The sequence below is a fragment of the Heliconius melpomene genome, chromosome 19 (assembly GCF_056956725.1).
Source record: "Heliconius melpomene rosina isolate 202511_hmr_F chromosome 19, ASM5695672v1, whole genome shotgun sequence".
NCBI classification, from domain to species: Eukaryota; Metazoa; Arthropoda; class Insecta; order Lepidoptera; family Nymphalidae; genus Heliconius; species Heliconius melpomene.
Window position 1 is genome coordinate 1370734 of NC_140407.1, and position 15734 is coordinate 1386467.

Consider the following 15734-nt stretch of genomic DNA (forward strand, 5'->3'; position numbering starts at 1 on the left):
GTACTAATATAAATTTTGCCTTCAATTTTACGATCGAATGGAAATAAGTAAAAGTTGCATATTGTGTATCACATCATACATGACACCGTAAGCGATGGAGGAAACTTTAGATGCAGTAACAATGGATCATATCAGATTAATTAAATAGAATTTTTTAAATCAAAAATGTCATTTGCACAACAACTAACCAAACCAACTAAACTGAATAGTTTTATAATACTAGACTACTAGACATGATAAGGGTTCAGTGATTTTAGTTGTTTTAATATCCAATCAAAATATTTAACTCAAAAATTCGGCGGAATTTCGGGAACAGAGTGTAAACACTAGGTCAACACTAGACGTGCTTACCTTGCTATATGTGGGATATAGCGTAAAGCTAAAAAGAACTTTAAGTTAATTATTGTTATTTTATATAAATTATAAATTTTCTTGGAATAATTACCGTCTAAAAAATGTAAAGTAATTATGTCATTGTGATGTTTTGATATAATGATAAAAAAAATACAATATTTACTTAAATTGAATTATGATAATTATTATTCTAAAACATTATTTTATTGATTTCTTAAAAATAAAAATCAACGGTGTTAAGATAATAAAAAATAAAAGCACAAAGAAAATTATTTAATTTATTTTATTTATTATTTTTATCAATATTCATAACCGGTGCGTTAGCCTGCGAAGTATATTTTTAAATTATCTTGTTAGCAGTACTTTAGTACGTTTAGCAATACGTTTGTTAATTTACTACACAGAACACATTTACTCACTGATTACTGCTGCTGTATACATTTTTATAAATATTTATTTTATTATTTATTCTTCTTCTTTATAATGAAATATTTATAATATAAGAAAATACCAAAATACAAAACTACAAACGGTGGCAATCCTTCCTGGATTGTCCAATTATACATTAAATCTTCTCGGATTTTTTCAATATATCATAAACTTATTGTTTTCTAGTATACCTTTTTTTTTCAAAATATTTAATTTAAATTTCTTATAAGAATCTTACTGCATTTAATATTGTAAAAATGTTAGTATATTCTGTGCGGCTAGATATTTGTCAAAAACAAGACAACGCAGCGGTGAAGAGCGCGGGACGGACGAGTCACGCAAAGTGTTTGCCGTTGTTGCTAATCTTTTCAGTTTACTTGTGGTTCGAATAATCGAACGCAAGTGAGACAATTATCATATTGATAATCGTTTTGTTATAATAAAGTTACAATTTACTTGAGAAGCAGCCGATTCATTTATCTAATTAAAATGTCGGTTATAGGCAAATTTGTGGTGCCTAACGTTACGGCCCGGAATTTCACTAAAATCGGTGCCGCGTTACAAACTGGTAAATCGAACAGAACTTATTTTACTTATACACAAGAACTATCGCAGCCATTGGATAGGAAACCAGAATTCCTCAGTGCCAAGCAAGCATTTGAAAAATGTTTAAAATCAGGTGAGAAATATTAGTTTTATTTCGATTAAACAGAAAGTTATATTTAGGATGTTACTACTTTGATTCGCTATTTATATGACCTATTCATTACTCTGTATCCAAATAATATACAAAATAGCTATTGCAGCCAACATACAATAAATGATTAATAAAGTAAGCTGTCGCGCATTACTAAGTTATTTATTATTATTTCGTATCATTAAGTTACAAACAGAACAGTAATAAATAATTTAAAGTATAATAAAATTAAATCAGAGGAGAAGATTGAATGCACAGGGGCAAACAATTGAACTTTGTACAGTAGTTGTTTATTGGTAAATTGTCATGACGACCATATAATGCAAATTAAACTGTCCAGAACAAGTTTGATATAAAACATAAAATATACATATAGAAGAAATTAATTCACATAATTTTATAAATATGTATTATAAGTGCAACATTAATGCTTTTGTTAATAATGCAATGGGCTAAACAATTTTTTGTTTTTTTTTATTATTTTTATAATATAAGATTGGTGGTGGATATTGATTATTTAAAATACATGTTTGTGTTATTTTTTAAAATCATAATCAGACTAATAAATCAAATATATGGCTAAGCAAAATATATAAGCATTTTATTTTTCAAATTTGAAATTATGAGAAATATGCTTTTCCATAAATATACTTCACCTCCATGACCAGAAAAGCTGCTAATATGCAGCTGATTCCATATTATTGTACTGCCATTTAAGCTATGTATAACTAACTTTTATGATGGATGATACAACTATTACAAAGGGCACAAATTCAGTTTCTTAAACATTAATACATATTTACAAGTCAACTTATTAAAAGTGTATAAATAAAATTATCATCTCTAAATTTATTGATAACATAAGAATTGGAACATTGCATTATCAGATCATGGTTTATTGTCACTTAACTGCTAAGCATTTAAAAAGCATGCCATATATGTATTATTGCTATCTTTATGATACTGTTGTTTGTAATTTGTGTAAATAATACATTAAAACATGCATTTGTATTGCAAATGCTTTATCTTAAATTTTTTTCTTTGTTTATCTTATTTAAAGTACCAAATTTAATGGATAACTTGATTTTTTATTTGTTTAAATAGCAATATGTATGCACCATTGAGCAGCAGTGTGGTAGCAAATGTGGTGGTTATCAATTTAATCCTCAGTAAGAGGAATACATTATTTTTGGCCTTTGAGCACTGTAAACACAACACAACAGTTTTATTAGTTTAATTTCTTCTTGGAGAAATTAAGCATTTTCCTCATTCTGGTTAGAAGAAATAGTGCAGTGTTAAGCTCTGCCTCTCAACTCAAAATGTCTTGAAAACTAGATGGTGCATGACATAAGAAGCATCTTAACACTGGATTTTCTCTCCCCAACTGGCTTTTTACTAGTATAATATGAATATATTTTTTTATCAACATGAAATACATCACAAAATAAACATCTTTGTCTATGCAATAATACAGTGTACATGAATTGATTAATAATGAGTTTGAATTCGTAATTGCTCAGTAGCTCAATAGCTGCCTTGGCATTAATCTAAGACTTATGAATGTTCTAATAATGAAGACCATTTATAGACATATTTGCATAAAATATAAGAAATAACAATTATGAGTATCAATGTGTACAGTGGTTCTTACTGAAATAAAATTTAAACTAATAGAATTAAAATACATATTAAGGAAAGTAATAACAAAATTAATGTAGCAGGATTTGAACCTGCACCTCTTGGATAATTCAACACTTAAGAAAAAATAATAAAATTAATAGAATTAATCCTGAGCAAAAATCATAACAGTTTGTTTATTTAATAAAGTTAATTTATGAATAATACATAACTATTTTTGATCCCTGGAGTGTTGCCAGTTTTAAATTTTCATAATTTCGTCATCGATCGGTTCATAAATTTGGTCGATTTTTTTACTATTAGTCCCATCATACAGCTAGTAAAACTAACTAAAATTTAATAGAAAATAAAAAAATACCATAAGTCATACATGTTGTTAACATTTTGGTTATTGTATGTTGTATCTTATTTAAAATCTATTTTTTATCAATAAATACACAAATAACGAGGTTTACGTGTATGATGATGGGAGACGCAAATATTTATTTTGTCGTAAAAATTTATATGAACAACGAAAACAACAAATATTCTAGATGACCTTTAGAAAACTAATCACACAAACAAGTTTTATGAAAAAACATGCGTATTTTGTTTATTATTGTTATATTTCCTTCGATCGGATTGTATTGAGTTTCATTCGTTGGAGTTTGTACCGCAGTTGTTTACGTAAGATACCAGAATAACTTTAGCCCATAGGGTATATTACATTTATTTCTCGTTTTGAACAATTTTGATAGCCACTGTACTACAAGTAAAGAAAAAAAAGATTTACCATTTATTTATTTTAGGAAAGAAAAATTAAACAATTTATATTATAATTGGCCGAAAACAGAAAATTTTCAAAAAAAAGAAGCTTTTATTATTGAGATTTGAAATAAAACCATATAGTTTTGCTACAATACATGTTGTTAACATATTAATGGTTTACGACAAAAATATTTTTCTATTCTACTCTAGCTTCTTTTATTTCGGCTACGGCTTCCATTGTTCTCTATTCAATGTCTCTAGTTGCTAAGTGAGATATAATGTCTCGAAATGGACAAAAATTTTTTTTCTTATATTACAAATAAGCCTGTTTTTATTATTACTCTGTATTACGTCAGTATTCGATGATAACTGCTTGTATCGCGTGTAACATACAGATGAGGTCAATGGCACCCGACCTTTGCAAACTTTGTTTTCTCAAGCTATTTTTATCGTCAATTAAATATGGGCGTGTCTGGTGTGATAAGTGATTAATTTACTTTGATATATTACTCTATGATTTGTCAAACTACAATTCTGTACTGTACTAGAATTCTACAATAGGTTCAATATATGTTTGTGGGATTCTATATTGCATAGATTTTTACTTGTCTGTGTAAATAGCTCAGAATGTATATAATATGCGAATATTAAATAAATAGAGGCAATTATAACTAGAGAGAAAACTAAAACTATAGTAAGTCTTATCATGCCCATTTTTGTTTTAAAGAAACAATAGAGTCCATAACTTGTAAAGTTTTAATAAACATATAATCAAAGACGTTTTAGTTTAGTTTAATTATTAAATGTTAAACTTTAGCTTAAACAAATTTTAAAAAGTTATTTTCATAGGAAAAAATGTATATTATGTATTTTTAAATATACTGCAGGCTATTGAAACAAACTAGGTTAAGGTCTACCATCTCGTTATGCGTTGATATGCTATCAGTGTATCAATGAGTTTTCCTTTGTGTTACCTTGGCTTTACAATGTAACCTTTTTTTGTTTTTAACTAAATAGGATTAATATTACTTATCTGCATGTGATATAGAAATGGGTATTTATATATGTACGTACCTTTTCTACTAATACCATAATTTTGCTATACTGTAGTATGGAAGTTTAAAGAGTAAGATAGGATTACTGTGATGTAAGTATGTACCCTATGTAGGTCTCTTGCCCCGTTGCCGTTAGTCGTTACGTAACAACTTACAGTATGCGACAGATTTAACAAGTCTTTTGTTATTTTTTCTTAACTTTAAAATTTTTATACGTAAGCTAGAACATATTAATCATAACTATTTAATGCTCAAATAAGCTAATAAAATTTTGTCAAAAATTATATTACGACTATTTTAAAAAAATATATATAAATTACATTCTCCCGCATATGGCAGGGGTCGAACTGACAACCGTCGCCGTTACAGTGACACCCTTGTACCCCTGTGCTATGACGACCTCAAATTGTTATATAACATGCATAATTTACATATAAAAATTTCATAATAACCCATTTGTAGGTCAAACGGTGTTCTCGCAAGGCGCCGCGGCCACACCCGTACCGCTGCTGGACGCTATGACTGAAGTCGGCAAGGCTGGCTCATTGAGAGACATCAAAGTGGTGCATATGCACACCGAAAAGGATGCAGCGTACGTTGCACCGGAATGCAAGGATATATTTAGGTAATGATAACAAATAAAACAATAAGTTAAATGAAAAAATACATTTCTAATGAATTATTAAATTTCTTGTTAGTACTGTTGCATTTACTGTCTTAATTCCTATCATTTTAAATGGGAAGTATAGGAAAAATATTGTATAGATAGAACAATTATTTAGACATTAACAAGTTACCTGCCTTGTCTGTACTTTATATAACCAGACAGAGGACACGCCTACTTATGCCTATATATTTGAAATATTCCCTAGAGTACGACACAGCCATTATGCCCAGCCAGATAGGTCACTTCACTATTACGCCATAGTTGAGTCAATTGTGACTTACTGCCTTACATATTGTTTAAATTGTATAATTATAAAACCAAATAAACTAATTTCTTATACCTAATCGACTGATATTTTTTTTTTAAATAAAATTTGACAAATAGTACACCTATTTTTTATATATACTATGATCCCAGACAATACGAAAAATTTGTAAAGATAACAAATATCGCTATTATATTTCCCATTGTTACTACGAATTCGATAAATCCATAGAAAAAAATTACGTAATCCAAAATTATCAAGAATAGACTATCTAAATGTAAATACGCTCGATAAAGTCTATTCCTCTCGTATCATTGACAATTTTATCGCGGAATTTAGATTGTACAGTGCCAAATTGTTGTTTTTATGAAAGTAAACACTTAAAACCTATAATCTATTTAAAATATCTTATGATGAGATTCTAACTGACTTCAACGTAGTTCAATATATTTGAAATCGTTAAAGCGCAGTGAGATGTCTGATTGTTCACGTGATGGTTGTAGGTTTGGTCACTACTTGGGGAAACGATTATATTTCTTATTTCGTTTCGTCGCTCTGATAGACAATGTGCGGCGTTTAGTTCTGCAACTCAACATAATGTCTCGAAAATGAGGTAGTAGAGAAAGGACTGTTTTAACAGTAGGTTCCCTCTTCCTACAATATGTAGGAGAAAGCATGAACATGAAAAGAAAATATTTTGATAAATGTTCCTCAGTTTAAATTATACATAAAACAATTTTTGTATTTTTATCTGATGTATTAAATAGTAGATAGTGGCAAGTTATATTGTTTATCTACTGCATACATAGATATAGAACCAATAAAATTAATGAATTTATTAAACAGGTTCAGTTAGCTTTTTTATATTGCCTTTTTTTGTAGGTAGAGCCGACTTTCACAAAATTTCGTTACTAATATATAAATATATTATTCTTATTATTTCAAGATAATACTATATAAGAACTGTGAAGTACCTAAATTAAGAATATAAACTATACTGACATGCATTTTCAAATCAAGTATTTACATGAATACAACGGCAGGAAGAATTAAAATACATAACATTATTTACAATTAGTGTATTTAAATTAGTTAACCAAAATTAATTCCTTTTCAACAAGAATCTACAACATTTTGTTCATTACCTGCATTAATGTAAGACTAATATAAGAAACAAAAAATAGATTTTTAAATTGGCAATGATTTAAAAATGTTCTCTTAGTATAATCTATTTTTTTTATTGGAAGTCTTTGTCCTGTTACCACTGCGGAGTAATAAAAATAATTAGCTTCCCCGAGTGTTACCGGACCCACAACCACCGCGTTTACAATCAGACGCTGTTCCACTAAGCCACGATGGCGTCAATAAAATTACCTAAAATTTACAGATCCGTATCACTATTCATGGCGGCAAACGTAAGGAAGTCGGTAGCGGAGGGGCGCTCCGACGCGATCCCCATCTTCTTGCAAGACATTCCCAAGTTGTTCCATAGGAAGATCATCCAGCCCGACATTGCTCTTATACAGGTAGTTATGGTGTATATTTTATTATATAAGAAATCAAAATTTCATAATATATTCATTTATAAATTAAAATCAACTTCACGCTGTATCCTGCACACAGCAGGGTAGGCAGAGGGACAGTGTTAGGACACTCCGTTACCCATTTTCTGTCGATTTCTGGAGGAATTGCGTGTTGAGTGGCAGAACTCAATGCTGCGCTTTGCCTAAGAGCGAAGAAATGAAAATATAAACGTAAATAAATATTTTATATTCCTCGAGTGGGGATCGAACCCACAACCGCCGCGTTACAGTCACACCGCTGTAACACGACGGCTCGACGAATATTCATTTATGTTTATGTTTTAACTGCTATTTCGGGAGATTAATAAAGAGAACCAATGTTATGGTCGCCTGTCGAGATATTATATGTTAAGTGGCGGAATACAACTCTGCGCCTTGTCTTAGCACAGGAAAAATTAAAAATAATAATTATCATTATTTTCCACTTTTACTCCACTAAAAGAGGAAATAGAAAGAAACAGAAAAAAAGTTTTTATTTAAAACTCTTTGCAACGAAGTATAACATAAGAAGCAACACTTTTAAAAAACTCATGAAAAATACATGCATATCTTATTTATCACATTAGATTGTTAAGATAATAATTTAATACTGGTACTATCCGATACAAGATAAAAATTAGATAGACAGAAAAGTGACACTACAAATTATTCATAAGTAACGCCGACACCAACCGCAATATATTATCCTATCCTATCCTATATATATATATATCTTATAAAACAAAGTCGCTTTTTGTGTCTGTCTGAACTTTCTAACTCTTCTTCTTCCAAACCACCCAACGGAATTGGATGCGGTTTTCACCATTAGGTCGAGTATTTCTCAGGGAAGGTTTATATTTAGTTTATTATTTGTACATTCTTGTGTAAATTAACATAAATACGATAAATGTGTATAAAGTCCTACCCGCTGAGACACTTTGACGCATGCGCTGCTTTAATGGTAAATACTACATGAAAAAAATGTACTGGAGTATTGTTCCTCTTAATAAGATCTACAAAAAAGTCCGCGATGGCATATTCGTATCTTTTAAGAATAACGTGTAGTGATCATATTTCTGTCTAAAAATAGTAATTTCAATATATTTTTTATTGTGAGGGATATTTTTCCATAATGGTATTAATCCTTATCCTTTAAAATACTTTATTAAATTTCTTCGTTAAACGAAGATAAAATTTGCTTTTTAAACGATTCCGAAATTGCGAATAGTTTTAGAGAAAAACGCATTTAATTATTGACACATCCCGCCATTCACACATCAACTGCATCGAGTCAAGTTTCACTTATCCCTTACTCTCAGCATATAAATAAGTATATTAGTTACGTTGGCCATTTAATGTAGATCAAAATTGTCTTTTCTGTTTTTCATTGTAATAAGTACTTTAGAAGTTGTTACAATATCAAAAAATCCTTGCTGCGAAACGCGCCTCGCGACGTTATGCTTATACAAGCGAGTCCGCCGCGCCCGCCTGCTATACACGCATCGGTGGTTCAGTGGTAGAATGCTCGCCTGCCACGCGGGCAGCCCGGGTTCAATTTCCGGCCGATGCATTCTATTTAATTTTCGTCACAGGTAGCCACGTAGTGCTTGCTTTTCATCAGGGACAGAATACCCTCTTCAGCATTAACCACAAGCTTGAAAAAAACCGCCTGCCTTTATAGCAATGAAGATTTAGATGCCAATGTCATTTAACTATCTAAAAGTAGTAATTTAAATATATTTTAATAAGTACTTGAAAAGATTAGTAGCACAGATTTAAAATTACGGTACCTACTAAAAAATCCTTGCTGTGTAAAACAATTGGAAAATCCTTATTGAAACTACGAAAATGCGGGTTGCATTAGGGTTTAATTAATTTTCACATTATCTTAAGTGCTTTGCAAACATACATTATATTAATAATCCAGTAGTAAAAGCGGGCGAAGCCGCAAGAGGGTCGCTAGTATATATATATATATTTTTGATACACTTTAGAAGAAACTCGTTTATGTATTACGTAATACATAAACGAGTTTCTTCTTCATTACTGTTTTCATCAAAGTTATGTTGACAATAATATAAGAGTCTATTTTTAGATTTACGCTGTATTCCTCTTATAACAGGGTAGACAGGGAACATGTCAAGCTAGTATTAAACACTCTCCAAACTCCGTTCTTATTATGACACTTTCGTTGGGCAATTCCGCCGCATTCTGACGACATTGCGTGTTGAGTAGCGGAGCTCAACGCCGCGCTTTGCTTCGCTACTGAAGGAAGGAAATTATAATATATACTTCATTTCTTCGAAGGGGAATCAAACCGACAACCTGTCACGTTTACAGTCGCACGCTCGTGCCCTACGCCACAACTATGATATTTTAGGTTATTTACTAGGTACTAATAAATATTTTTACACTAACTTCCTTTTTATTTATCTATTTCCCCTCCCCATGTTGCGCTATACATTACTCTACAAAAAAATATAAACTACCTATTAAAAAAATCAAAATTTTCTACGTGGGAAATTGGGGATTATCATAGATCGTTATTGGCCTCTGAACCGCGGAAATACTCAATTGCTATGTCATTAAAAGGTCGTCCATCAAGATGTAGGTAACCAAGGGCGTTGGTGTCTGGACTTAGTTCTCAAACTTGTATTTATTTTGCATAAAATTTTGTTAAAAGTTTGCATAATAAGTGCTTACAATACATTTATTTTTTAGTATAACGCTGTATCTTTCACATAGCAAGGCAGAACATGGAAACGTGGTGGTAAGACAGAATGTCTTGTTCCCCACTTTCAGCCGAATTCTTGAGGCGTGTTAAGTGGCGGAACTTAACGCCACGCTTTGCTTCGTTATCAGAGCTCCAGCCTAAAATTCAGGAGTATGCAATAAATAAATAGCATAATATAACCAAAAACATGTCTTCTTTAGGTTTCTCCTCCGGACCTACATGGATACTGCAGCTTGGGTACTTCAGTAGACTGTGTGAGAGCAGCCTTAGTGAACTCGAAAGTTATTATTGGTAAAATTTTTATTATATTTATTTATTAACCAAATTTCTTCATTTTTTTATTTTAATTATTATGACAACAGTCATTATTAATTTGTTATTTGACTAGTTTTGATTGATTCTTAATGAGTAAGTATAAATTTATAAAACTCACATTGTTTAATAATTAAAATATCGTTATTTATTTTAAAGAATATTGATAAAAGACTGAAAAGACTGAATTTATTTGTGGGCTTTATTTTTTGGTATCTAACTGTAACGCGACGGTTGTGGGTTCTATCCCCACTCGAGGAAGTGAAATATTTATTTACGTTTATATTTCCATTTCTTCGCTCTGGTGTCGAGTCAACACGCAATGCCTCCAGAATTCGGCAGAAAGTGAGGAACGGAGTGTCTTAACACTAGGTTCCCTGTGCCTACCTACCTACCTATGCTGTGTGGGGGACTACCGCACTTTGTCTCGACACTAGTGCGAAGAAATGGAAATATAGGTTTAAATAAATATTTCATTTTCTCAAGTGGGTATCTAGTCCACAACCAGTCGAGTGTATACTCGACTGGTTGTGGACTGTGTGCCCCTGTGAGTCACACTGTGTGCCCCTGCGCCATGACTGCCTTAAATAGTTGTATTAAGTATCTAAAGAGATAGAAATGTGTTTAAACTATTATAAAAATATCTATTCCAGCTCAAGTAAACGTGAACATGCCCCGCACATTCGGCGACGCCATCATCCACATGTCGCACATCGACGTGGCGGTGGAGGACAACACGCCGCTGCCCGACCACGGCAGCAAGCCGGCCAGCCCCGAGGAGACCAAGATAGGGCAGCTCATTGGAGAGAACCTGGTGGAGGACGGTGCTACTCTGCAGATGGGTGGGCGTTTTTGTTGTTTATTTTTTTTTTATTTGAATTTTAATGTCTAGCAATATTTGGTCCGTACCCTTTTTTTTATATCATTACAGTAAATCTGGGTAATCTTGACAGATACGAGCGATATTTTACCTTATATCTCAAAATTTAAAACACATGGCAAGAGTGTTTTTGTTTCATTAGTGCTTTCTTAATACTTTTCACTCACCTTTTAAAATACATCAGTATAGATGAAAAACTGAATTTTGTAGTCTGTCACACAAAAAACCAATTATAAAAAGATAGTCATAATCATTTGTCTTATTAATCTAGGAATGGGTACATGTTTTTATTAAATAATAAATTATATCAATTACAATGTAACCAAAGAGAAGTTAGAATAGAATAGAAAGTTAGAATATTTAAAAAAAATCATTCCTCAGTTTTGTCTCATATTAAAAGAAAAAGAATGAGACTAAGTCGTTGTTTGGTATTTTTATACTATATATTTTACATATAAATATTTGTTTATCATAATTAAATTACATTGAAAGATTTTAAATCTAGTCTCATAAAGTGTACTTGGTACTAGGATGAGAACAGTATTGCTATATTGGAGGACATGCTTTATTTTTTAACATTTTTTAAAGTGTTATTCCACACTTAGGGAAAAAAAAAATATTAAGAAAACATATATCCTGCTATGTTAAAATTTTTATGTTTTCTTAATAAGTAGGGACATGACTGCTTTGTTCCAGTCTTTCACAATACTTGTTGAATTAGTCTATTTACAATGTCATCATTGCCCTCGTTGTATTGGGTGCAACATTTTTTTTATATAGTATAAGCATGCTTCTATCTTTCATATCAATGTATTTTAACTGAAGGACTGACTCTCAAATTTTCTTACAAATTTTAATTGATAGGTTTTTGTATAACATACTCGAGTCAAAAGGAACATAGGAAATTTCACCCATTGTAAAGTGAAATAGGGGTTAAAATAACAATTTATTTGCAGGTATTGGCAGTATTCCCGACGCGGTGCTGTCCGCCCTCAAAGGTCACAAAGACTTGGGTATACATTCAGAGATGTTCTCAGTTGGCGTTATAGATTTGGTGAAACGTGGTTGTGTTACGAATAATAAGTAAGTATTGTTAATATTTTTCCGTATCACAAAAAAAATAGGGACTATTATAGGTTCACTTTTTCAGAGAGACACTGACAGATGTGCAAACAGATGGACTGCATGTCTATATGTCAAGCCCGTTTTTATTAGAAACTGAAATAATTAAATAAATAAATAAAAATAAAAAAACTGAAATAATTATCATAAATAAATATTCAGGTATAGTAGTTATAGTATAAATATTCCTTTAGGGCGTAGAAATTGAGCTTCTAAGTCTATGTAATCAAAAGAAAAGCAAATACGCTGGTAGCGTATTTGCTTCTATTTGGTCGCATTTTGTATAAAATTTATTTGACCCACAATTGTGAAATTTGGCATAAAATGAGAAAAGCCGAAATCTAAAAAGTCGTAGTCTAAAAAAAATTTAAAATTTGAAAGCTGAAATTTATAGGTGATTTTTCAATTTTTTTAGGAAGAAAACACACAGGGGACGCATCGTAGGAAGCTTTTTGGTTGGTAACAAGGAGTTATACGATTTTGTCGACAACAATCCTTTTATTGGTATGTTTTATTAGTCTAAATAATATTAAATGTTGTATATAAATAATTTATCGGTAAACTCGATGGTTGTCGATTTTGATTCCCACACAGAGAAAGAGAAATGTCTTGATACTAGGTTTTCTGACTCTCCTGCTATGCCTACCTGCGTGGGAAAAATATTTAAATTTCTTATCTTTCTTTCTATCAATTTCTTAACATATTTCAAAATATTATTCACTCTCAAGAAAGCAAAATATTTTTAGTATTAAAGTAGCGTTTTTATTATATTAATTAAACATAATACTAAATTTCTTACAGAAATGTTAGAGATCGACTACGTCAACAACACCCACATAGTATCTCTACAACCGACCATGACGGCCATTAACTCTTGTATCGAAGTGGACTTGACCGGACAAGTGTGCTCTGATTCTATAGGTACTTATATATTTTAATACTAGTAACCAGGTCTCGGCTTCGCCAGCTTGGAATACACAACAATTTATTCACTAACCTGAATTACTTTTTTGTTTTCATAACATTATCATTTTAAAAAAAATATCTATATTAAAAACTAAAGTTCCAGCCAATTCAATGTTTTATGTTTGAGTAAAAGTAATAAAGAATCTCATATTTTATATGCAGCTAATTTAACTTACTTTCACCTCCTATATACTTTAACATTTATCTATTGAATTTTTATCTGTACATTAATTTCTTAAATTGCCAAATAATAGTGTCAAGTTCTAGTTTTAAATAAAAAATATTTTAACAAAGCAATAGCCCGAGCGGCCACGACTCGTCGGCCGTACTGTCAATTGCTAAAAGAAAAGTATCTAACAATATAATTTCTACGGTCAGGTACTAGAATGTTCTCCGGTTTCGGTGGTCAAGTGGACTTCATTCGTGGCGCTGCTGAATCAGTTGACGGTCGTGGGAAACCTATCATCGCGATCGTATCTAATACTAAACGCGGGGAATCTAAAATTGTGCCTACTTTGAAAATTGGTAAGATTTCTTTTTTCGCTTATTAATATAGTTATTCTCATTTTGAATATAGAAGATTTGAACGCAAGTCCCTTGAACAGTGTTTGGCTATCTAGATAATTAAGCTATACCTGAAATCTTCGCTTACTTTAACCATGTCATTGTAATATGCCTCTCATGGAAAGGTTCTCTTCTTAGTTTTACAAATAATCGAACATTCGTGAAATATTAATGAGACTTCTATACCACTCAACACGCAATGCCTCCATAATTTGGCGGAAAGTGAGAGCTTCGGAGGCTTCCTCTGCCTACCTTACTATGTGCGGGATACAGCGTGAAGCTGAAAAAAAATAACGTATAATTTTCAATTCATTAGGTGCCGGTGTAGTAACATCACGAGCTCACGTCAACTACGTAGTAACGGAACAGGGCATTGCAAACCTCTTCGGTAAAACCCTTAGACAGAGGGCCTATGAATTAATCAAAATAGCCCATCCTGATCATCGTGAATCATTAGAAAAGGCTGCCTTCGAACGTCTTAAATGTATGCCAGCTCCTTAAATATGAATGGATTGAATGTACATACCTTTATATATTTGCCTTATTTTTGTGTTAATAATATTACGTATATTAATTATTATTGGTACAGAAATTATCTTTTGATTTCATGAAATATGAATAGATTGCTTGTTTTCATCTTATATGCTTAGAATATGTTGGATCAAATAAGTATAACTTATATTCCATTTAATAATCATTACCAATACCAATACCAATCTGACAAGTTACCGTAAAATTTATAAAAAATCATGCCTTTATTTTTTCTTAGTTTACATTTTTTATTAATTATTGAATGTTTCTTAGATATATGTTTAGAATATAAAATAAATACAAATCATATTAGGTTCATATATAAAGGTGGAGTATATAATATCAATGTTGCCGACTTTAATAATTAAATACAATGCAAGTTTTCACTTATTACTTTTGAAAGTAACAAACATTGTTAGAAAGCTGCATAGCTATTTGGAACTGATTTAAAAATTCGAATTTAAAGTGCATTTTTTAGAAGTTTTTTTAAAGATATTTTGTAATGTTGCCTGTTGAAATAATTGTAATAATTTTTAATAAATAATACGAATGTCTCGTATGTGTCATTTTATGCACTAGTATTTAGAGATTAAGCCTAATTTTACAAACTATTTACATTTGTATTTGTGGTAATGCATAGTTCATTATTATTTTAGTCATGTTATTTTATATATTTTTAACTATGTTCGCGTTTAAAAGTATGAATTAAATGTTTAAGTATATCTTTAAATATTATTGTTTTATTTATATTAAAACTAACCTAATTTACATTCTTAGGACATTTAAAATATATAGTTTTTATTGTCATCAAATATAAATTGCTTACTTTTCTATTTATACTTTTTTTGTATTTTATATAAATGTTGGATTTACTAAAGGTAAATTTGATGAAGAACTTTTAAATCTTGATAGAGATAGTATCGGTTATAGAGTAAGTGAAAAGCATAAAACATATTTAGATGCCCCGAGCGGGACATACATAGTCCTATTTTTCGTGGATTATTTTTCTTTTGTCGTTATATATTTAGGGTATAGTAATTTGGTATATACCAATATAAATTTTCGCTTTTTTACTTAAAACGTTTAAAAATCCCGTTTTCCCTCATGGTAAAATCTGACAACGCTGGGTGAAACCTTTATATGAAGTGTAAACATATTATTAAACGTTAAAGTTTTATCGCTCACAGTATGTTCCGTCGCAACGCCTCCAG

At 30.9% G+C, this 15734-nt stretch overlaps 1 protein-coding gene across 1 annotated transcript; it reads left to right on the forward strand.

The window, feature by feature from the left end:
* The first annotated feature begins 1078 nt into the window (after positions 1-1078).
* LOC146528242 (succinyl-CoA:acetate/propanoyl-CoA:succinate CoA transferase) lies at positions 1079-15253 on the forward strand. The gene is made up of 10 exons (XM_085202584.1): positions 1079-1462; positions 5383-5545; positions 7240-7378; positions 10349-10439; positions 11114-11302; positions 12297-12423; positions 12878-12966; positions 13264-13383; positions 13807-13953; positions 14309-15253. Exons 1-10 carry the CDS (start codon positions 1273-1275, stop codon positions 14491-14493), a joined length of 1440 nt encoding a protein of 479 aa, XP_085058710.1. The 5' UTR covers positions 1079-1272; the 3' UTR covers positions 14494-15253.
* Positions 15254-15734: the final 481 nt, after the last annotated feature.

What these genes read in the sequence shown, in the direction of transcription:
- LOC146528242 (XM_085202584.1), top strand. Translation starts at nt 1,273, where the DNA reads ATGTCGGTTATAGGCAAATTTGTGGTGCCTAACGTTACGGCCCGGAAT. An exon ending in CGGTGCTACTCTGCAGATGG is followed by an intron (nt 11,303 to 12,296) that starts GTGGGCGTTTTT and finishes ATTTATTTGCAG; the next exon opens with GTATTGGCAGTATTCCCGAC. An exon ending in TGTGCCTACTTTGAAAATTG is followed by an intron (nt 13,954 to 14,308) that starts GTAAGATTTCTT and finishes TCAATTCATTAG; the next exon opens with GTGCCGGTGTAGTAACATCA.